The sequence below is a fragment of the Bos taurus genome, chromosome 12, assembly GCF_002263795.3.
Source record: "Bos taurus isolate L1 Dominette 01449 registration number 42190680 breed Hereford chromosome 12, ARS-UCD2.0, whole genome shotgun sequence".
NCBI lineage: Eukaryota > Metazoa > Chordata > Mammalia > Artiodactyla > Bovidae > Bos > Bos taurus.
In genome coordinates this window covers 73,104,765-73,130,168 of record NC_037339.1, presented here as the reverse complement: position 1 = coordinate 73,130,168, position 25,404 = coordinate 73,104,765, and the positions used below count along the sequence as shown (strand labels likewise).

General features: G+C 41.7%; 1 protein-coding gene across 1 annotated transcript in view; it reads right to left on the bottom strand.

Annotated features, from left to right (window-relative positions):
• DNAJC3 (DnaJ heat shock protein family (Hsp40) member C3) overlaps window positions 1–25,404 on the bottom strand; it is a 65,136-nt gene that overhangs the window by 30,366 nt on the left and 9,366 nt on the right. Inside the window, 2 exon segments of the mRNA NM_174756.3 lie at window positions 1,212–1,336; window positions 10,919–11,029. Of these exon segments, the coding sequence (NP_777181.1) occupies window positions 1,212–1,336; window positions 10,919–11,029 (236 nt within the window).

The window sequence follows — 25,404 nt, the reverse complement described above, 5'->3', positions numbered from 1 at the left end:
TCTTAATTGCACACATTTACTCCACTATAACCAGAATAACAATGCCTCTTTAACATCCATCAGTCAACTCTGATATTCCTCTTCTGATGTGCACAGTCCCATCTCTTCCAAGAATACCAACTCTCAGATGATGAATGTCTACCATAAGACAGAAACCACACCAATATTTGACTAAGACATATATTACTTTCACAGTACATAAAAATTTCCCTAATCCTTTGTTAAATGCATCAACACACATAAAAAGCAAAATTAAAGCCACTTCAACTGGCTAATAAATACTATAATACTAGGAAAATGAGCTACTTAACCTTTGTGGACAGTTATGTTTAGTTGGGTAAAGTAATAAAATTTGACACTTGTGAACTCCATCTTAAAATAATACAATTATTTCAAGCCAAACATTCACCCACATCTAATCAGTCATCTCAAATCCTTTCTGGATTACAGCAGGACACAAACACACAAATAAATGAACTGCCAAATTGTGAGACAATATAATTGGGTCCTATTATTTTAAGCCATTACAGTGACCTGCCAACTGTCAAGATATCCTATTAGACCATAAATTCCTCCACTTCTGAAGCTTGAGTGTTGGTTCAGAGCAGGACTCTGTCTAATTCACACTGTATCCTCATCACAGACCACTATTTAATTGCGTTGCTCCCTCTTTAAAACTTTAGTCTTCCCACTACGGCCTTAATTGAAACTGCCGTCAGTCACCTGACAGCCTCTTAATTCAACAGCTTCTCAATCAGCTCATTTCTCAGCCTGCACCCATCCTCCACCCAGATACCTTTCCAAACCACAGAGCTGACATCACTGCCACACTTCCAGGCTTCTCTGGTGGCTCAGCTGGTAAAGAATCTGCCTGCAATGCAGGAGATCCCTGTTGGACTCCTGGATTGACAAGATCCCCTGGAGAAGGGATAGGCTACCCACTCCAGTATTCCCGGCCTTTCCTGGTAGCTCAGATGGTAAAGAATCTGCCTGCAATGCTCCTGAAAATCACCTAATGTCCCACTCCACTGTGCCTCCTTCACACACTGTGTTCCGAGGACTGAATCTCTCTTGTTGCCCAGTCCACCACATCCCAGTGGCTTTCTACACCCTCCAGCTATGCCTAGCACGCCAACTTTCACCTTAAGAAACAAATTACCTCTTCCAAGTTTCCTTAAGTTTTCCTTTTAAGAAAGTTTAGGTGCACTTACTGCAGTGAAATCCATCTTCAATTCAATCACTTTAGTTAAATCAGGAAGTGCTGCTTTTGATTTGCCCATAGCTAAAAAGACAGTAGCTCTCCGATAGTAAGCAATATAGTTATCAGGGTCACCATCTGAAAATTAAAATAATAAATATTAACTTGCAGTACTTTATTCAAAAAACCCAAATCACCTTAACAGTATTAAAGCTTGCACTTCTATTAAGAAAAACATTAAGGAAAGAACTTCTTCATCAATACTGGGTCATTTTGCCTAATAAGATCACTGCAAATAAATCCAGAACAGGGGTTCAGCAAACTGTAGCCTCTGAGCCAAAAGCAAGCCTCAGACTAAGTTAAGAATATTTTTTACACTTTTAAAGAGCTGTCCAAAAAACAGAAAAATATAGACACTATATAGCTGCAAAGCCGAAAATATTTATTATCTGGCCCCTTAGGGGAAAAGTTTGCCAACTTCTGATCTAGAATATTAACTATATTCAACTCAACTTTTATAAATATGCAATTATGTTTGTCTTTGTTGAAATTTTCTTAAATGAAATACTGACTGAGAATATAGATTCTACACTTATTCACATTTAGAATAGTATAGACCCAGTTACAATGATACACTGAATGTGCAATCCCTGCTCTTTCCCAAACTCCAGCTAAAATGACAGTGAAGAAATAAGGGTATGGACCACAGGATGGAGAATGGACAGGAGAGTGAGACCAGAGAGCAAGGTGAGAGTCAGTATCTGAAAGAAGGCAAGCAGCCAGAAAAGAAAAAGGAAGGGAAAGGGAAAGAAGAGGAGGAGAAAGAAAGGAGGGAAGGAGGGAGGGAAAAAGAGAGGAAGGAAAGAAAGGTGGAAGGTATGGGCGAGGATGTGGAGATGGGAGCCCTTGTGCACTGCAGGAGGGAATGTGAAATGGTGCAGCCACTGTGAACAGCAGCATAGAGGGGCCTCCAAAACTAAGCACAGAATTACCATGTGAACCAACGATTCCATTCTAGGTGTACCTATTCAAAAGAAATGAAACAATCTAAGTGTCCATGAACAGATGATGGATACAGAAGATGTGGTGTAAAAAACAATGAAATCTTGCCATTTGCAGCAACATGAATGGGCTGGGAGGGCATTAGGCTAAGTGAACTAAGTCAGACAGAGAAAGACAAATACTGTATAATATCACTGATATATGGAATCTTAAAAAATACAACGAACTAGTTCTAACTAGACTCACAGATACAAAGAACAAGCTAACGGTTACCAGCGGGAAGAGGGAAGACGGGAGGAGCAATACACAGATAGGGAACCAAGCGGCACAAACTATTAGGTACAACCCTGAAGAAGAGGAATTGAAAGCTGGTAACTGTCTACGCGTATTCAGAGCAGCATTATTCACAAGAGCCCAATGGTGGAAACAAGCTAAACGCCCACGGGCGGGTGAGTGGACAAATAAAACGTGGCATATACAGACAACGGAGTATGATTCGGCCTTCAAAAAGGAATCGAATTCTGACGAATTTGAATATGAATATGAATGAACCCTGAAGACACTATCCTAAGTGGAATAAGCCAGACACAAAAGACAAATAGTGTACGTTTCCACTTCTGTGAGGCACTGAGAGTTGTCAAATGTTTAAAGACAGACATTAGAGTGGTGGCCGCCCAGGTCTGAGAAGAGAGGGGGATCAGAAATGGAAACAGCTGCATAATGGGCACAGAGCTTCACTCTGACATCATGAACAAGTTCTGGAGATGGACAGTGGTGATGGCTGCACCACAATGCCAATGCACCTCATGCCACTGAACCACATGCTTAAAAATGGTTAAAATGGTGAATTCTGATTTGTATATTTTACTACAATAAAAAAGTGAAACAATGAGGCAGCCAGGGAAAAACATGGTCAAATGTTTTTATGCAGAAAAACCTTCAGAGAAGATTATGGGTGAAAAAGCTTTTTATTAAGTATTTGATATCCCCAAATAAAAAGTCTATATAAAAATTTTGGGGGGCATTCACTTTCCCTTATTTTACTATTCAGTTTTTAGGTATTTTAAGATATGAAATGGGATTGGAAGCCCAATTTATAACACTGAACCTATTAAAAATAAGGAATCAAATGTCAGTGGCTCAACCTAGGAATCAAGATTCGATGTGCTCAGTGACACAGGGTCACTTAAATGGCAAATCGAAGCAGCCTCTCCTGGTTCTTCATCTTAAATACTATCAGTTCCCAGAACCCATGCCCATTTCTATATCATTATACATGACGGAGCAGCTGAACAAGAACTGGTTTAAGAAACATGCTTAGTTTCTCACATTATAAGATTTGATAACATTGAAAATAATAACTTGCCCTATTATCCATCCAAATACAAGACAGTTCATTATTTAAATTATATGCAAGCCTACATATGGAAGTATTAGACTTCATTCGAAAACATGTCAAGTGTTTTACTAGTTTATTCAAAATTTGAATATGAGAAATGAAAGTCTAATCCTAAAACTGTCAAACAATTCAAACATGAGAAAATTAGCTCTAATAAAGAAAAATGCAACTACTACCTGGAGAAAAACATCAGAAAGCCAATTACAAATGACGCTGTAAACGGGGGCAGCGGGAGGCAGAAACAACACCACCCTTGCGGAGGTACAAAAACTTTTCATTCCCTAGCAGTGAAATGTGTATACTACCATGTGTGAAATAGATCACCAGTCCAAGTTCGACACATGAAACAGGGCACAGGGCACTCAAAGCCGGTGCACTGGGACGACCCAGAGGGATGGGGTGGGGAGGGAGGTGCGAGGGGGGTTCGGGATGGGGGACACATGTACACCCGTGGCTGATTCATGTCAATGGATGGCAAAAACCACCACAATATTATAAAGTAATTAGCCTCCAATTAAAACAAAGTAATTAATTTTTAAAAAAACCTTTTCATTCTTGCTCTCAGCTAACCCAACTCTATCCCTTCATTCATTCAAACTTTTATTCAGCACCACCAGAGACTAAAATAGTAATAATAATAACAACAGTAAGATAATACCTATCCTTAAGAAGTTTACAATCTTCTGCACTGGAATGTGACCTTCGGCAAATCACTAGAATACTCTTTGCTCTCTTTTGTGTAAATGTGAAGAGTAATGTTCATCCCCTTTTCACAAGTGGAGTTTAAATTCAATGAGAAAGCACCACAATATGTTTAAGTACCAAATGAATACAGCCATGGATTTAGCAAAATTATGTTAAGTGTGATACTGGTTTTCCTACAAAGCAATTGAAGAAATCTATCATTTCATTCGTGTCCACCATTTAATCCACCCCTTTAGACATTCATTCATACCAGATATACCTAAGACATTCTGCAGGGTCTACCAAAGAAATGCTTCAGCCCCTAGTGTCACTGTCCACGTTAAGACCACGCTGCAGAGATGAGAGGCAGGGCATCCTCACTGCAGGAAACCCACACTGCGCTTTCTTAAGGATAAAATCTCGAAACACAACCTGTGTCTGACTACTCCATAAAACTGAAACAGAGGCGAAACTTCCCTGGTGGCCCAGTGGTTAAGAATCGGCCTTGCAGTGCAGGGGATGTGGGTCTGACCCCTCATCGGGGAACTAAGATCCCATATGTCACAGAGCAACTAAGCCTGAGGGCCCAATGAAGACCCCATGTGTCCCCAGCTGAGACCTGATGCAGCCAAATCAATAAATAAATATTAAAAAAAAAAAGTGAAATAGATGCAACTGTTTCAGAAGACTATTTTAAAAGTGACACCAACACTCTTCTTAAATCACAGTTTCCAACCCAAACAGTTACAAATCTTAAAACTCCTGCCAAAAAATATCTATATGCCAGATGCAAAAACCACATCACAGACAGATCTGTACTATAGTTATCTGTGATGCTACTGAGTTTTAATACATAAACATTTTTCTGTGTAAAAATGCATTTACAAAATACACCATGCATAAGTAATTTTCAAAATGTAAACCACGTAATTTTTCAAAAATGAAAATGAGAGAAGGATGCCACAACCATAAATACTGTCAGCTATAACATTATAATAAAAAGTGATGCCTTGATACACCTGATGCCACTACCCAAATTACATTACAAACTCTAACATCAATTTCTAATCACAGGAAAAGTTAAAAAGATAAAGTACATTATGAAATTTAGAAGTGTGGAAGCATAAACATTTAATGAATTTTTTATATAGTCAGTTTAAAGCAATGTACTAAATTATGGGTGATATTTTAGAACTATGGACAGAGATTTGTGATACTGTACAGGAGGCAGTGATCAAGACCATGCCCAAGAAAAAGAAATGCAAAAAGACAAAATGGTTGTCTGAGGAGGCCTTACAAATAGCTGTGAAATGAAGAGAAGCAAAAGGCAAAGGAGAAAAGGAAAGATATACTCATTTGAATGCAGACTTCCAAAGAATAGCAAGGAGAGATAAGAAAGCCTTCTTCAGTGATCAGTGCAAAGAAATAGAGGAAAACAACAGAATGGGAAAGACCAGAGATCTCTTCAAGAAAATTAGAGACTAGGGAACATTTCATGCAAAGATGGGCTCAATAAAGGACAGAAATGGTAGGGACCTAACAGAAGCAGAAGATATCAAGAAGAGGTGGCAAGAATACACAGAAGAACTATATAAAAAAGATCTTCATGACTCAGATAACCATGATGGTGTGCTCACTCACCTAGAGCCAGACATCCTGGAATTCGAAATCAAGTGGGCCTTAGGAAGCATCACTACAAACAAAGCTAGTGGAGGTGATAGAATTCCATTTGAGCTATTTCAAATCCTAAAAGATGAAGCTATGAAGGTGCTGCACTCAGTATGTCAGCAAATTTAGAAAACTCAGCAGTGGCCACAGGACTGGAAAGGTCAGTTTTCATTCCAATCTCAAAGAAAGGCAATGCCAAAGACTGCTCAAACTACTGCACAATTGCACTCATCTCACACACTAGTAAAGTAATGCTTAAAATTCTCCAAGCCAGGCTTCAACAGTATGTGAACCATGAACTTTCAGATGTTCAAGCTGGACTTAGAAAAGGCAGAGGGACCAGAGATCAAATTGCCAACATCTGTTGGATCTTCGAAAAAGCAAGAGTGTTCCAGAAAAACATCTACTTCTGCTTTACTGACTATGCCAAAGCCTTTGACTGTGTGGATCACAATAAACTGTGGAAAATTCTGAAAGAGATGGGAATACCAGACCACCTGACCTGCCTCCTGAGAAATCTGTATGCAGGTCAAGAAACAACAGTTAGAACTGGACAACAACAGACTGGTTCCAAATTGGGACAGGAATATGTCAAGGCTGTATATTGTCACCCTGCTTATTTAACTTATACGCAGAGTCCATCATGAGAAAAGCTGGGCTGGATGAAGTACAAGCTGGAATCAAGATTGCTGGGAGAAATATCAATAACCTCAGATATGCAGATGACACCACCCTTACGGCAGAAAGTGAAGAGGAACTAAAGTGCCTCTTGACCAAAGTGAAAAAGGAGAGTAAAAAAGTTGGCTTAAAACTCAACATTCAGAAAACTAAGACCATGGCATCCGGTCCCATCACTTCATGGCAAATAGATGGGGAAACAATGGAAACAGTGACAGACTTTATTTTCTCCAAAATCACTGCAGATGATGACTGCAGCCATGAAATTAAAAAACACTTGCTACTTGGAAGAAAAGCTATGGCCAACCTAGACAGTATTTTAAAAAACAGAGACATTACTTTGCCAACAAAGGTCTGGCTAGTCAAGACTATGGTTTTTCCAGTAGTCATGTATGGATGTGAGAGTTGGACTATAAAGAAAGCTGAGCACCGACGAATTGATGTTTTTGAACTGTGGTGTTGGAGAAGACTCTTGAGAGAGTCCCTTGGACTGCAAAGAGATCCAACCAGTCCATCCTAAAGGAGATTAGTCCTTGGTGTTCACTGGAAGGACTGATGCTGAAGCTGAAACTCCAGTACTTTGGCCACCTCATGTGAAGAACTGACTCATCTGAAAAGACCCTGAGGCTGGGAAAGATTGGAGGTGGGAGGACAAGGGGACAACAGAGGATGAGGTGGCTGGATGGCATCACCGACTCAATAGACATGATTTTGAGTAAGCTCCGGAAGTTGGTGATGGACAGGGAAGTGTGGCGTCCTGCAGTCCATGTGGTCACAAAGAGTCAGACACAACTGAGTGACTAAACTGAACTAAAATTATGGGTGATATTTTACCACACACACACAAATTGTACCTTTTACAGGAGGACAGCTCTTTGATCTACAACAGTAACTACAGTAACTGCACAACCTGCTGGTCTAAAGGTCAGGAGACCTGGACTAACTCACTGTTTGCAAGAGGCTCTCACTAAGTCACTGGTTATCTGAAGCAGTGAGCATGGCCACACTAAATTTGATGTTTTGTAAATAAGATAACTGAAGTAGAAGACCTACAGCTCTTTTCTCATAAACAAACACCTCTTACAAACATGCAACAGGCCATGATACCACATCACCCCATCCCAATCTACTATATATTCCCATCGACTATAATTTAAAGTCTATTTTCTACTGTTAATTATAAAACATCAGTGTTTTATATAAATTAAAATGATGATTGTCTCAAAACATACAGGTCTTCCTCAAATTCTAGGAAGTGTACCATTTGAGAATCACTGCTACTTGCCAAATTACCATGAAGAGAATGACATTACTATTCAAATTCTGAATGCATTAGCAGTGTCTCACCCTATCCCTTTTCTGAATTTCACAAATAAATTACCATGTTTTAGCGTTACTAATTTATGTCTTTCAGTGTAGACAATAAATATTCTATTGGGTATTTTTGGAGAAGAGCCATCTGTGGAATTCTTGTATGGTAGTGAAGCTAAAGAAAAATAGGCAGTCATTTTAAACAACGTTAACAATATGCCATGGCCCTTAATGTTCCTATTAATTTGTGAGATTAACGAAAGCAAATAATAAAGTACAAAATAAGTAGACGTCTGCGGGGAGCCAGCGTGAGGAGCTCCGCCCCTGGCAAAGGTCATGAGGAAGGAGGCTCGGCATACGCAAAGGTGGGATCTAGCCTCAGGAGTCCCCCTGGAAATTCTTGCGCATCTACCCCCAACACCAGAGTCTGCCTATTTTCTGCTTTGTGCTCTCACCTACACCTCTGACAGTACGGGGGGCTGTCCCCCACTACCTCTCTCTGAAAAAGAGTGAACTTACAGCTCCAGTTAATAAAGTTCCTGGGTGTGATAGTGTTTCAACCTACAAACTCCTTTGGAAGTCCTCTAGCCTGCCTGAATAGGTTTTTCCGGCCACAGGTGATTGTTCAGAGCCTCCCAACTGTGAGAGGCACGAGATGTTCTAAAGTGTCTAAATACAGATTCCTTTGAGCAGTTAAAAAATTGATTAGAAATTTTATTGGTGAAGGGTTTTTCACTTGTTGGGCCAATGTTTGCTGCTAAGTTTCCATATCCCTTACCTGCTGTGTCCCTGGCAGTGTATTGATTAATACAATTGGTGTAAGTAGTAGCTTTAATGTTTGTAACCTTGGACCCTTGAGTTAATTCTTTTTCTTGTTATAGCCCACCACACCTTTGCCCTGTAGGAATGCAACTTTATCTAATGCTTTTGGAGGACGGCGCCTGACTAATCACCTTTAGAGAAAAATAAGTTTTCTGAAGAAAGGGTCTTAAAATGTTAACAGGCCTCCGGGCCAGAAGATGATGCAAATCACCTAAACTTTTGCATATGATAACTTTGCAGGAAGAAAGCCTGGCTTATTGCATGACTCTACCCCTTCCCCCATTATCCTCTATGCATAATTTAAGGTATAAAAACTACTTTGGAAAATAAAGTGCGGGCCTTGTTCACCGAAGCTTGGTCTCCTCATGTCGTTCTTTCTCTCACTTTCTGGCTGAATTATTCAGCCTCTTTTCTCCGCTGAATTTCCTCACTGAGCTATCCTTATTTAACCACTCTTTATATCTTTAATTAACGTTTAAATAAGCTGTTGTTTCCTCATCGCCAATGCTGCCTCCCCTTCAAATTCCCTGGATCCACTGGGGCTGGACCCCGGCAGACGTACATGTTTCTGCAACTATCCTCGCAGTAGCAAGAAAGAATATTTTTTAAGACTTGCATTATCGAAGGCAATAACTGCCATGCTGCAGCAATGAAGACAACTCAAATCATGGAAAACTGTGGGCTTGGGACACCCGGCCACACAGCACAGGCCTCTAGCGAAAAGTTAACTAGTACAGACGGTCATGCCAACAAACTGTGACTTTCCAAGGCCAGCTCATCATCAAAAGTGCACGTAGTTAAAAAAAACCCTATTAACACACTAACTCTGTTTTTAGAAACGTCTTAATTTTCAAAGACACAGTATTTCTATATTCCTTACACATGTGATTGTCCCCTATTTTCAAAGAAATCTTTATACACAGTTCTCTCATCTAATCTTCACAGAATGCACTTTTTTGAGTGGCAGGGTAAAAACTGCTGGGAGCATGCAGGTAACTTCTTATTTAAGCCTACATTTTCTTACATAACTTGACCAACGTCACAGAATTATCAAGTGGCAAAGCTATGATTAAAATCTGGGTTTCCTATTATTCCAGAGAGTTAGTAACATCAGTAATAAAAATCTAAAAAGCATGAAGAAAAACATCACCAAGCCAAAACCTACTTTTTGTTGATATAGTAAATTATAATAGAGTAATTCCTTTAGTGAGCAGAACTGTATCTGATTAAAAATGTTTCACTCCTTACTCTGCAGATTGACTTGTCACTCTTAACCACCCCAAATAAAGGTGAGACTATATAAGTAAATTAAAAAGGAATGAAGAGTATCAATGTCAAAAGCTTATATAGTGACTCATAAGAAAACCTTTAAGACCTCATTCACACCCTATTAACATTTATTCTGGTCATCTCATCTCTCATAGTCCTGTAAGATTAAACACTACAAAGACAGTTGATGCTACAGGCAGACACAAGCAAGCAGTAAAAAGTAACAGATTAAGGGGCAGAGGGAGTCTAACCAACAATGAACAGGCAATGAAGTGCAGGATTCCCCCAAAGACCTCCAAGTAACTATTACATTGTTGCTCTCAAATCATCAAGAAAATTAAACTGTATTCAGTGAAATCTGTTTCAAAAGGCAGAAAAATATATACAGTACCTCCATACCTGCAGGTTCCACAACCACGGATATAAATACTTGGGAAAAAATTTTCTCAGAGCTATTTACAGAGCATCTGCATTACATTTACATAGTATTTGTACTATATTATGTATTATAAGTAACCTAGGGATGATTCAAAGTATACAGGAGGATGTGTGTAGGTTACATCCAAATACTACATTCCTTTTATATGAGGGACTTGAGTATCCACAGATCTTGGCATCCAAGGGGGTCCTGGAAGCAATCCCCTGAGGCTATCTAGGGATGACTATTGAGTCTCGATTACATTGAAAATTTTCTCATGTTAGACCCATATGTACTCAAGTGTTGTGTATTTACTTTATTAATCTATTTCACCCAGAATCCTGTAAACATTTTAAAATACTTTACTTAAACCATAAATACTATTTATTTTAAACGTAATCCCAAAAAAGCGCTACAAATCAGAATTCACCAAGACGGCCACTGCGTGTTTGGACGCCGAGATACAAACCTACTGCAGCGTGAAACTGAGATAACGCATCCGCGAGCTGTCCGGCTGCGAGCAGCTTCTTGCCCAATTCCAGATGCTTCTCAACATCTGCATTTACTCCACATTCAGCACCTAAAGTCAAACAAAAAAATAACAAATTAACTTTCCATGAACCACAAGTGAACTCTCACCAATACAATGTTAAAAATATAGTTGTCTGCTTCAATCATCTACCCAGATGAAAAAAGTCACAGAAGCTGAAGTGAGCTAAAGAAAGCAACAATCAAGTACAGGGCTTCATTTTACAGTGTATAAGCCACCCGAAAATATATCCATATTAATAACCTCATCAGTCCAAAGAACATACCTACTCTACAAAATATAAGGAAAATTGGGTAACACAGTAACTAGCAAAAATACTTAAACTTTCTTGGTCAACAACAACAAAATTAGAACTGCTTTGTTTAACTAGAATCTCACTTTAATGAATATTAGAATTCACAGATGTATAGAACAGTCTTTTGGACTCTGTGGGAGAGGGAGAGGGTGGGATGATTGGGAGAATGGCATTGAAACATGTATAATAACATATATGAAACGAATGGCCAGTCCAGGCTCGATGCATGATACTGGATTCTTGGTGGTGCAATGGGATGACCCAGAGGGATGGTACGGGGAGGGAGAAGGGAGGGGGGTTCAGGATGCGGAACACGTGTACACCTGTGGCGGATTCATGTTGATGTATGGCAAAACCAATACAATATTGTAAAGTAATTAACCTCCAATTAAAATAAATAAATTTATATTAAAAAAAATAAAACAAACAAAAAAATAGAATTCACTATAATAATCAAGCGGAGAAGGCACTGGCACCCCACTCCAGTACTCTTGCCTGGAAAATCCCATGGACAGAGGAGCCTGGTGGGCTGCAGTCCATGGGGTCGCTAAGAGTCGGACACGACTGAGTGACTTCACTTTCACTTTTGACTTTCATGCATTGGAGAAGGAAATGGCAACCCACTCCAGTGTTCTTGCCTGGAGAATCCCAGGACGGTGGGCTGCCGTCTATGAGGTCGCACAGAGTCGGACATGACTGAAGTGACTTAGCAGTAGCATAATAATCAAGAACTTATTGAGCAACTACAGGGCACCAGGCACTGTTCTATGTATTTGGGATAAGTGAGCGAAACAAACAAAACCCTCAGTCACTCGTGGCACCTGACATTACAGCAGCAGGAGTCAGACATAAGTACGGGAGGTGAAAAGGAGAGCTGCCTGGGTGGGGGCTCAGGAGCAGTGGGGCTTTCAGTATTAAACAAGGTGGTCAAGGACTCACCATGCAGGTATCTAAGAAAAGAGTTTGCCAAGAAGGACGACCACCTAGTGTGAAGGCCCTGGGGTGAGGCGCCTACCAGGTATGTTCCAGAAACAGCAGGGAGGTCTGGATGACCACCACAGAGCCAACGAGGGAGACGACAAATGAGATGAGGTCAGAGTAGTAGAGGGGCCTGACTGTTTTCAGCTTTGGTTTCACTCTGAGCAAAATGTGGACCTAGTGAAGAGCTGGGAGTAGAACAGCATCATCTGACCGACAGGCCAATAATCAACCGACGTGCCGCCTCTCAGCTCCACATCGATGCTCCAGTACGGACTGTAATAACGGACTGGGGTGGGTAAGCATTTTTCTTTACATTGAGCACAATGCTGGGCTTTGACAGGAAAGGGCGCTGAAGGGGCACTGCGGGAAGCTCCCCTCCTGGTTCCTTTCTTCTGGCCCCTGCCGAGGCGTGTGCAGGGGGCCCACCTCCAGAGGGGCCCTGTCCTAGCCACGAATCCAGGGTCCAGTCCCTAGGCCACCTGGAGCCTCGGTCACACACCACCTCCCACGAGGACACCACACACCTGAGAAGGTGGCTTCTTGCTTCCCCAGTTGCTGTGGACTAGCTCTAGCCCCGGCAACTCAGCAAACCTTTCTATCAACAAATGGGCTGCAACTGCACTGTCTCCAATGAGATCTGAACCCCAGCCTTGGGGAGGGGACCCCCTCCAGGCTGGCCCTTCCCTGGGGGACTGCCTCTCGGTTCTGGACTATCTATCCCACAGAGTTCCTTTGACACCATTACAGTCACCCTCCTATCGTAACAGTTCTTTACATTAAACTTCCTCTTTTAAAATAACCATGAGGTTTCTGTCTCCTGAAGAGAACCAGACTTTCATACACAATTGGTATTGGGAGTGATTCCAAGACACAGAGCCACAAAAATGGGATTTAAGGAATGGTTTGGTCATGCCCTTGAGCTTGAGCGCTGTTGCTGAATTCTGTGTCAATGAGAAATGAGTTAGTAATTTATAGCAGGTATAGAATCAATTAATGAAGATATCATTTGCCGTTGACATGCTGCAAACTGAGACACACGGCTGGGAAACCCAAGTGGCTGCTGCACTTGACCATAATGGCAGTAATGATGAGAATAAGGACTGTGGGATGGATTCCTCGGAGCACACTGCAGTACCTAAAGAGGAAAGAAAAGCTCAGGGCTAACTCCTAGCTGAGAGATTCCACGGTAGCCCCTAAAACAAACTCTTAATGTTTTGTAGCCATAGCGATGATTTAGCTGGAAATTAAACAGAAAATTTAATTTTCAGGATCGCTGAATTAAAACAAAAGTTGAATTCAAAGCCTCTCCAAGTCTCTCCTAAGGTATTTAGAACATATTAATAAAGAATGGGACCCTCAAACTTAAAATGGAGACATCTGGTTGTAACCTACATGAAACGGACCAACTCAACCTCCCAGACCTTCTGAGCCTGCCTTACCCCACAGAAGAAGCTTGCCTTCCATCGTCAGTGGCACCTTGGCTTCAACTGCTTAAAATTCCAAGGAAAACCACTCAGGGCAGAAGCCATGAAAGGCGATGCTCACTCAGATACACCTAACCACTCCAGATGTCACCAGGCACATATATTACTGTGACCTATAGAAAACAATTTACTACTCAATGCTCTGTCATTACCTAAATGGGAAGGGAATCTAAAACAGATGGGATATATGTGTAACTGATTCACTCTGAGGTAGAGCGGAAACTAACAACATTGTAAAGCAATGATACTCCAATAAAAACTTAAAGAAAAAACAGTTTATACACCAAAAGAATTGCAAGACTTGGCTGATAAACTAGCAGAAACCGATGGAACATGCATGGGAATGGATTCTAACGGTTTTAGATCAAGAAGAGTAGAATATAATACTGTATCTGGTCTCATTAACTGGTGTGTGCCCACCTTCTAGAATAGAGGTCAGCAAACTGCTTTTGTAAATAAAATCCTACTGGAACACAGTCACGCCCCTTCACTGCACCTGCTTAATGCTGCTTTCATGCTACAATGCAAAGTTGAGTAGTTCTGACAAAAATCACATAGCCCACCAAACTTAAAGACAACTATATTGAGAAAAGTCTTCTGTCAAAATTATCTTAAACTTTTCTCAGTACTTACAGTTAAAAGTCTCAGTTACATGGAAAATCCTTATATTGGGTAATATGCATTGAACATTATGTATTTATTAATCTATTTCACCCAGAATTGGTCAGTATTTTTAAATATTTTATTTAAATAGCAAATAATATTTATTTTAAATGCTATCCCCAAAAGGGATTATAGAATTAGAATTCACTAAAATGGCTGCTGAGTGTTTTGGTTCCAAGATACAAACCTCCTGCAGCATGAAGCTGAGATAAAGCGGCAGCGAGCTGCCCAGCTGCAGGAAGTTTCTGATCAAGGAGAAGCGGGCTCTGCTGCTACGGTGGCAAAGAGGGGTATGCCTGGACCCTAGGGGACTCTCTGGGGCCTTAGTCCTTCCATGCCCAACACTAAAGATTCATTTTAAACTATAGCAACCAAAAAACAGGGCAGTTGAGCACTCAGACCCTTTAGAAATGAGGGTTTTGGTTACACCATCAGGTGAAGAAGCCAGAGGAGCTGAGGTTCCAGCAGAAGGCACGAGAAGTAAGGGACAGGAAGTTAACAAAGGATGCCATATATGTCAACTATGACCTCATGACTAATTACAGACTCAAGATGCAGCAGCTTTGCACATGTTCTCTTTGCTTGTTTATACACATCTGTTTATTGGTATCGGAAAAGGAAATGGCACCCCACTCCAGTACTCTTGCCTGGAAAATCCCATGGACAGAGGAGCCTGGTAGGCTGCAGTCCATGGGGTCACTAAGAGTCGGGCACGACTGAGCGACTTCACTTTCGCTTTTCACTTTCATGCATTGGAGAAGGAAATGGCACCCCACTCCAGTGTTCTTGCCTGGAGAATCCCAGGGACAGGGGAGCCTAGTGGGCTGCCGTCTATGGGGTCGCACAGAGTCGGAGACAACTGAAGTGACTTAGCAGCAGCAGTTTATTTGTATATAGTCAAGCCTCACAATTCAGACTGTGTCTCAGAATTTGCCCACTCACTAAAATTTATCTGTAACCCCCTAAAACTCATTTGTAATCTCCAAACTAATATTCAGGGCCCCCTGGCGGTCATTTGAGGACATGTGTATGTGCAGAACGGTAACACACCGGGACACTTGAAGAGCATGTTCCGGCTGAAGTCAAACAAGGTGATTCTCCTTCTTCCTGTGTCAGCTCTCATGTTATAAACAAGTGTCCTCTATGGTTTTTACTTTCCTTCTTTTTCACTGATTTCACTGTTTAAAACTGGCCCCCAAGCGTAGTACTTCCTAATGTTCCTAAACACAAGAGAGCATACTGGGCCTTTCAAAAAAAATACGTTTGGGGAATTCCCTGGTGATCCAATGGTTAAGACTCTGAGCTTCCACTGTCAGGGATGTGGGTTCAATCCCTAGTAGGGGAAATAAGATCCTGCAAGCTATATGGTACAAGCAAAACACTTTCAAGAAAAGAAAACATGTTTGTCAGATAAGCTTCACTCAGACATGAATGATAACGCTGCTGGCCATGAATTCAATGTTAGTCAATTATATTAAACAAGATATTTTTAAACAGAAAGTCACACAAACAAGGTTACATTTTGATCTGTTGACAAACATGTAGTGACCTGAGGCCTTGCAGGATCCTAAGCCCGAATTTTCTCCCACGTGCAGTGGTTTAATATTTGCTAATTCAACATTCATAATGACATATGGAGTATAACTACCATGAACAAAGAGAATTGACTGTACTAATCGTATTTTCTCCAGTTTCCATTTTTATTTACAAGCTGTTGAAATTAACTTTACAATTTAGTTTTTATATAACTAAGTACCGAACAGGACAGTGGTAATTAATACAGTCAGTAATGGACCCAGTGACTGTTGAAAACACCTTAACCAGGATACAGGCGAGCGTTTCTTCATTTACAAGAAGACCTGCACCTTGTTAGGTAGAATAAAGACTCTTTTTGTTGTTCTAAAGTTCAAATGCGTGTAGAAGGGGCACATGGAAACTAAATGCCACAGCATTTCTCTTTCACAATGAAAATGATGTTGCGCTTTTCAGTGTGCTAAGGAGACACTGCAGGGAAAACAATCTGAACAGCCATCACTTGAGAGGGTGGAGACAGGACTGGGAAGGAGCAGAAGAAATGTCTCTGGGGTGCTGAGAGTGCTCCAACCCTGATGAAGGCGAGGGCTGCACAAGCACATGCAGTTATCAAAATCCAGCAAGTATATACTTTAAAACGGACATTTTATTGTATACAAATTTTACCCCTGCAAAAAACAAATGCTAATGACATACATGTTAAAGTATTTAGGGACATGTGCACAGATATTATTTTGAAAATTATTTTTTCAAAAGGATTAATGGATAGAAAAATGCCCAGATGGATATGTATTAAAAACATGTGTAGTAATTACATTAATAGTAGAATTTAGGTGATAGGTACAGGACTGTACACAATAAAATTGTTTCAACTTTACACCATGTTTGATAATAAAATGTTGGAAAAGCATACAACACAGTAAGTGTTAGGATGGAAGGAATACACAAAGGGCTCTGAGAGGGCACAAGTAGAGGCACCTGACGCCTACAATTAAAACTGAATAAAATTTAACATTCAATTCGTCAGTCTCACTACTCACAGCATAAATGCCGCTTAGCTAATGGTGAGTGTGTGGGACAGTAAGGGTAATAGAGAACATTTCCCAGCATCACAGAAAGTTCTCCTGGACAGTGCTGGGTTGGGGGGACACGGTGTTCCCTGAGGTCTCCCCTGAAGGACAAGTGAGAAGGATGGACCTATGTGCCAAGCCTGAAGAGGGAATCCAGCATTCTGAACACAAAGAACATCGTACCTTTATAACAGCCAAGAACTCAAGATTAATGAGGCTTTCCGAGAACTCAGAGTCCAGTACCGCAGCCAGCTCTCCTCTCCACCATGCCTTCGCTACTGAGTGGGTCTTTCTCACTACTTTCTCTGCTAGAAGATGCCAGTAAACAGCCAGAAGGAAAGAGGGAAATCAATCAAGTCCCAGTGACAGTAACTCAGGTAACATGATGCTGACTAGACCATGTAGTAGCAGCAGTGCAAACAGAGAAAACAGACTGCGGAGAAAAATTACCAGAGAGGAAAAGGCTACACGTGACTTACGTCAACTGTCTGAACAGGGGTCAAGTGAAGAGATGGAGTCCAGGAAGACAGCCAGAGCAAACTATCTGAACAACTGCCTGCCATTTCAATCATCAAAAGCTAGTGAATTTCTGATTTCATCTAATACAGCAAAAAGCCAAATGAAATACACTTTACCTTACTCTTCACCCTACTAAACAAAGTAGCTTTTCATATGCCCAGTCTGCATTTTCTGGGTTTCTGTGTAGTGTTTTATTACACTGGTTGCCTGCTGGAGCCCTCTAAATAAGGAAGGAAATAGGAAGGGGAAAAAAAAGAAGGAAGGAGGAAACCTTAAATTGGTGGTCTCCAAAACTCAGGGTCCTAAAGCTACAATTCAAAGAGATAAAATGCACCCCTAGGTTTATAGCAGCGCTATTCACAATAACCAAGACATGGAAACAATCGAAAAATCTCCATCGACAGATGAACGGATAAAGAAGATGTGGTACATATACACAGTGGAATACTGCTCAGCCATGAAAAAGAATGAAATCATGCCATTTGCAGCAACACGCATGGACCTAGAGATTAGCAAACTAAGTGCAGTCGGTCAGAAAGACAAATACCATGCACTTAAATGTGGGGTCTAAAATACGACACACATGAACTTATCTACTTCTACAGAAACACACTCACAGGGACAGAGAGCAGACCTGTAGTTGCCAAGGGGGACAGAGGGACTGGAACTTTGGGATTACCATTTTATATATAAAATGGATAAACAAAAAGGCCCACTGTGTAGCACAGAGGACTATATTCAGTATCCTGTGATAAACCATAAAAGAATATGAAAAAGAATGTGTATTTATACATATATATGTATGTATAACTGGATCGCTGGGCTGTAGAGCAGAAACTAATACATTATGGTAAATCAAGTATACTTCAATACAATAAATTAAAAGAAAAAACAAAACTCAGGATCCTACAAAGTCCTATTTGTTTGGGGGCAATAATGTGAAAACGTCTAACCTATTTAAGAGTATGTGGATATAATCTGGAGAAATTAGTTGGGGGTTTTCAGTGAACTAGGAAAGCACTGTTATTTTTCCCATTTAAAATGAAGACACAGGCTCCTAACCTGTATCTTCAGAGAAAGTCAGTATGCTATATAGACTTAGAAACTGATTATATTCAGAATGTGAGAGTCAACTGTAGTTTCACCTAATTCCATATCACATCCAAAAATACAACCTGCTTTTCATAATGAAGATTATGGAAATTAACGTTTTACTTAACAGACGTTACTGAACACTGTATAAAAGTGCGGCCTTAACAGAAATGAATAAGAAGGCAATGAGGAGAATCCTACAGGCTTTAGCTTTATGAGAACTCCCCAGCCTACAGGGCAATCACTGACTCTGGAGAGAGGCTATTTTCCAGCATCACGTTGGAGTTTCCACCACATAATGAAGTATTTACAGAATATATCATGTGCAGGGACTGCCTTCAAAATAATCTTGGGGAGGAGGATGAAAGTGTAGACAAATGCATCCACCAAGTGCTGGTAATTTTTGAAGTGGGGTGACAAGGTCACAGCCATGAAACGAAAAGATGCTTGCTCCTTGGAAGAAAAGCTATGACCAACCTAGACAGCACATTAAAAAGCAGAGACATACTTTGCCAACAAAGGTCAGTCTAGTCAAAGTTATGGTTTTTCCAGTAGTCACGTATGGATGTGAGAGTTGGACTATAAAGAAAGCTGAGCGCCGAAGAATTGATGCTTTTGAACTGTGGTGTTGGAGAAGACTCTTGAGAGTCCCTTGGACTGCAAGGAGACCCAACCAGTCAATCCTAGAGGAAATCACTCCTGAATATTCATTGGAAGGATGGATGCTGAAGCTAGAACTCCACTACTTTGGCCACCTGATGCGAAGAACTGACTCACTGGAAAAGACCCTGATGCTGGGAAAGATTGAAGGCGGGAGGAGAAGGGGACAACAGAGGATGAGATGGTTGGATGGCATCACCAATGGGTGTGAGTTTGCGTAATCTCCAGGAGCTGGTGATGGACAGGGAGGCCTGGCGTGCTACAGTCCATGGGGTTGCAAAGAGTCAGACACGACTGAGCAACCGAACTGAACTGACAGGACACAGTGGTACACAATACTATTTTCTATAATTTAGTGTATTTTTAAGATTTTCCAAGAACAAAATTTAACTTACATCCTTTCAATGAAGAAATGACTCGCTGATAGAAATTACCTCTTAGCTTTAAATAAAAAAATTTTTTTAAGAAAGTGGTCCATAGGAAATAGAAAAAAACAGTCACCTAACTAAGCACATAAGCCTACTTCCCAATAGACTCAAATTCTAGAAATGACAAGATTTATTTAAGGAGATACATCCATAACCTCACTGAAAAACAAAATTCTTTTTTAAGAAGAAGAGGACCATCTGAAAAACAGAAATTTTGGAAAAATTCTCAAAACATAAAATGGACAGGATGAGACTGGTGGGCAAAATCATATCCAAACACCTTCTCAGGAGAGGTATGCCGTGAGGTGGCTGCAGCTCTCTGGGAGACCCAGAGAGCTGAAACCAGGGAAAGGAAGGAAGAGGTCCTGAAGACTTCTTAGCCTCCAGACAGGCAGTCAGCCTTCTCTCACAATCAGAATTCAAAGACAGGCAACAAGCAATTCTGAAAAACAAAAATGAGCGTTAAAACCTATCCTTATGAAACCAATACCAAACAAGAGAATTAAGGAACCAAAATTGGTGGAGCAAATAGGCAAAAAATTCTAAAAATGAAGATAACTGACATCCTTACAGATCCACAGGATGCAACACACATTAAAAAACAGACCAGTGTCCATGCAGACTGCTCTAGCAGTGGGGATGCAGTGTAATAAAGATAGACAAGCAAATCACTCCTGCCAGAGGACAGGAAGCGGTGCTTAATATAGTGCTTAGGAGTCAATAACTTCTCCCTGAGTTAGAACATAAAAGGCAGGAGAGCAGTCCCAAACGACAAAAAGCCGCCAGCATGCCAAAATATGATCAGGCAAGTAGTACCAAACAAGTGCAGGCTTGGGCAGAACCAAGCTCAACATTAAGGCACCACGAAGAGGCTCCCGGCTGGCAGGATGGGTCACACACAGCCTTGCAGGCTATGGTAAGAAATCTGGGTTTTACTCCAAGAGCAGAGGGACGTCACTGGATGGGTTTTCAGCAAGGAACTGACGATCTGATTTACATCCTAAAAAGATCACTTTGGCTGGCCGTGTGGAAAACAGATTAGAGGCGGGCAGGAATGGAAAGAACTGTGGTGGTGTGAACCACGGACAGCAAGTTGCGTTAGAGTAAATGTGTTCAGATTTCACTGATGCTTTAAAACAAGGATACAGTATGTACTTCTGTGCAGTTTAGTTTTTTCCTCTGGTAAGAATGTATTCATGTGCTTATACAATAAAAAGAAAACAAACTGAGCAATGTGTTTTGTTAAAGATGTACTGATTATCACTTGAAACTGAAAACTTTTAGAGAATATTTGTTAACACTAAAGATATTTTATAACTAAGCAGCCAGTTAAGTCAAGACAAAAGAGCAAAATACCCTGTCTCAAACATTTCTGTTAGACTGTAGTTCAAAGGTATAGCATTGTAATCAAATACTGCAGGGAATATTTTTAGATGATATAGATTCTAAAACTTAAAGCAGTCCTTATCTTTCATAAACACTAAAATATTTATAAACAAAATGATGTCATGTAAAATGTTCCGAAATAATCCACAGGTACAGATGGAATAAGATTGGTCAGGGGTTGTTAATTGTTAACACAGGGAGATGAGTACAGGGAGGTTCATAATATCATTCCCCACCTTGGTAAATGTAGAAAATTTCACACAGTAAGGTTTTACTTTAAATCTTTTGGGGCTTCCCTGATAGTTCAGCTGGTACAAAATCGCCTGCAAAGCAGGAGACCCTGGTTTTCGATTCCTGGATCAGGAAGATCCCCTGGAGACAGGATAGGCTACCCACTCCAGCATTCTTGGGCTTCCCTTATGGCTCAGCTGGTAAAGCATCTGCCTGCAATGCAGGGTACCTGGGTTCAATCCCTGGGTTGAGAAGATCCCCTGCAGAAGGGAAAGGCTAGCCACTCCAGTATTCTGGCCTGGAGAATTCTACTGACGGCGTCCATGGGGTCGCAAAGAGTCGGACACAACAGAGCAACTTTCACTTACTTAAATCTTTTTAAGGGATAGGGGTAGGGAAGTTAAAACAATTAAAGGCAGTTCATTTCGATTTTTTAAAGGTAAATTCTAATATAAACTCTACCTCCACATTTACTCTACCTCCATAAACATTTAGAGTTCCCAGTATAAAGTTTAAAAGATTGTGCATCACATGTACAAATGTGTGTACAGAAAACATGTTAAAATGACACTAAAAAGAGACTGAACTAGGGATCAAGTAAGAATGGTGAAAATGCTGTGGCTGAACTCTCTAACCATCCAGTCTATTACAGCTGGTAAAATTAATTTCAAAGGCAAGCTGATGGATTTATCTATGTGCTCACAACACGTAAAGGAAGCAGTCTTCCAATCATCAAGATTTCAAACATCTCCCATTTAATTTTCTCAAAGGGACAATCAGATCAATGTACTCAGTAGAGGATTTCAGATTGCTGGAGGAAGAAATCTGGATAGGAGCTAAACCATTAGTCACAGCACTTTCCTTATCCAGTCACGAAAATGTCTAACAGGAAAGATGTAACACAGAAGGAAATTAAGAAAAAAAAAAAACCATGCTGAATACTTTCAGAATATCTATTTCACTTAATTTTCACAACAAACCTAGAAAGTAAACCTCTTTCATACTTTGATAACTGAGGAATCTAAGGCTCAGAGAAGTCACCCAAGCTACCTGAAGACTCATGGTAACTGTCAGAACATGACTCAATTTCAAAGCCTAGTTTTATTTGCAGCACAACTCAGAAACCTTTCCACCACAGAAACCAGGCTAAGCTCTCTCTCCACAGTTGCTCAGCCTTGCATGCTTCACTCACCCAACCCAACATTTAATGGAACATTTTAACCACAATCTGTTCCAATCTCACAGGTAGACCCTGAGGTTTAGTGGGAGCCAAGGGTACATTTGCAAAGTTCCTTCAACTATTTATTCCAGATGCCTCGGGCCACACATTTTACAGAGAGCCACTGTAGTTTCCTGCTTCAACAGTGCTTGCCAGAGGCTGGGCCGAACCAGCACTGCCACACCTCCGCCTGGCACCCTAGAGGGTGCCTCGGCCACCTGCCGAGACGCCCCAGCGCCCTTCACAGGTGTGCCCAAGCGACCACCAGGACTCTGGGGCCACCATCAACTGCCAGATCCAGCTGGCGCTTCTTGCCTCCTGCATCTCCCTGGCCATGTCTTGCCGCTTTGATCCTGACGGTGCGGCTGTGAAGGATATGCCAAATTTCTTCAGCAGTCTCATGAGGACAGAGAATATGCGGAGACACTGATGAAGCTACAAGCCAACAAGGCGGCTGAATCCCAAATTCTTCAGGGTATCAAGAAACTAAACCAGGAGGACTTGGAGAGCAAGCCGGTGGAACACAACAGAACACGTGTTACTCCTGAAAAGCACCTAAGGGAACTGCACAAGCTGGTTACTGACTAGACAATACCCGCTTGGGCGACTTCCCCGAGACTCTTTACCTGAATGAGCAGATGAAATCCAAAGACCTGGGTGACCACGACACCAGCGTGCACCAGATGGGGGCCCGCGAATCTGGCATGGCAGAGGATCTCTCTGACAAGCACACCCTGGGGGACAGAGACCCTGAGAGCTGAGCCCCAGGCTGGCTTCCCACAGCCACAGGGCCACTTTCTTGGTCACTGAGGCCGTGCATGCATGTTCGGGTTACCGTGACCTTTTCTATAAATTGGACCAAAACATCCACCTAGGCTCTTTCATTTGCACTAGTCCTTCAAATAAAGCAACGAGGTGTCCCTCCAAAGAGTTTTGTATACTGTCACCCCAGAGGTCCAGTTCCTCTCCAAACTAAGCTTCTCTTGCCTTCTATGATTGAAAGCGGTATCCAGCATTTCTTGTGCCTTTACCTAAAACTCAGATCCTTATCATGTTACTATCTTATCTAACATCACTTCCACCTAACAATGTGATAAGTAAATACCACTTCCTCTATACAAATTTCAGTCTTCCAGGGAGAATTGATTATCATCCCCCGGTGCACCTCGGTCACTTCTCCTAACGGAACTTGCCACAGCGTGTAAGTGGTGGCTGTGTAGCCCCTTTCCCCGCAAGAGAGAGGGCATGCCTCCTAACTGGGATATTTCCCCACCTTCCTCCAAGGCCAGCCCCCTGCTACAGCCAGAGAAATCCTCCCAAAATGCATTCCTAATAACAATTCTGCAGTGTTTGCACAGCACTGGAGAGATTCAGTCCAAGTCCCTTCAGATCTAAAGGCAAACAGGATCCTGCATGATCAGGTCCCTCATCTGGGTCCAGCCTCCTCACCCCTCACTCTCAAACGCTAAAGAATCTGCCTGCAATGTGAGAGACCTAGGTTCGATCCCTGGGTGGGGAAGATCCCCTGGAGTAGGGAATGGCAACCCACTCCAGTATTCTTGCTTGGAGAATTCCATGGACAGAGGAGCCTGGTGGGCTACAGTCCATGGGGTCGCAAAGAGACAAACACGACTGAGTGACTGACACACACAGACAGCACAGGGAACGGGCGGAACCTCCCTGAACACACCAGTTCTCACGCTGCATCCCTTTCAACTTGCCGTTCCACAGAAACGCCTTCCCCACCTGCCCCCCTGGCAAAGTTCCCTCCTCCATCAGGATTCTGCCCTCACACACAGTTCCCCTGTGAAACTTTCCCTCACTACTTGGATGAGAAGGCGGGGACGCTCCTCCTCCACTACTTCCCTGTGCATCCCTCCACTCACAGGCACAGGACTTCACTCTGCAATCCCCCAGCCTCAATAAGCTGGCCTGCACAGCTGGCCTGCCAAGTCCCAGACCTGACCAAAACAAGCCTGAGAGAACGAACTGCCTTTTCTTCTTTATATACCACCGAGTCCAGTACCTTGCACAAAGTGGTACTCAAAATTTATTGAATGCTGCTGCTGCTGCTAAGTCGCTTTAGTCGTGTCCGACTCTGTGCGACCCCAGAGACAGCAGCCCACCAGGCTCCCCCGTCCCTGGGATTCTCCAGGCAAGAACACTGGAGTGGGTTGCCATTTCCTTCTCCAATGCATGAAAGTGAAAAGTGAAAGTGAAGTCGCTCAGTCGTGTCTGACTCTTAGCGACCCCATGGACTGCAGCCTACCAAGCTCCTCTGTCCATGGATTTTCCAGGCAAGAGTACTGAATGAATGTAACTAAATTCCTTCTTTCTTAAATGTATTATAGTTCATCAATATAATAGAACCTAAGATACACAATAACAATTATAAAAATCAAACCCACCAAAGATTCATACAGACACTAATATGTTTCTTTAAAAATTGTAAATGTGTCTGCTTCTGCAGTATCTCAACTGTGTATTTTAAGCCATGGATAATTTTTATTCCTTTGCCACATCCTGGGAGACAGTGACAATGAGAGAGGCCTCCTACTTCTGAGAGATAAGACAACCAAACATCCTGCTGTCTTCTGAGCAGCAATAAACAAACAGGTTTCTCCACAGACAAGAGTCAGCCAAAGGTCAGCCAAATATACAGCATGGACGGGGGAAAAGGTGAAGCAGCTAAGTCTTGTACTGAAGTTATAACAGTATTGCTGCTGCTAAGTCGCTTCAGTCGTGTCCGACTCTGTGCGACCCCACAGACGGCAGCCCACCAGGCCCCCCCCAAGATCTGTCATATTTTTACAGAGCAAAAACTAAACAATTTTAAGAAACAAA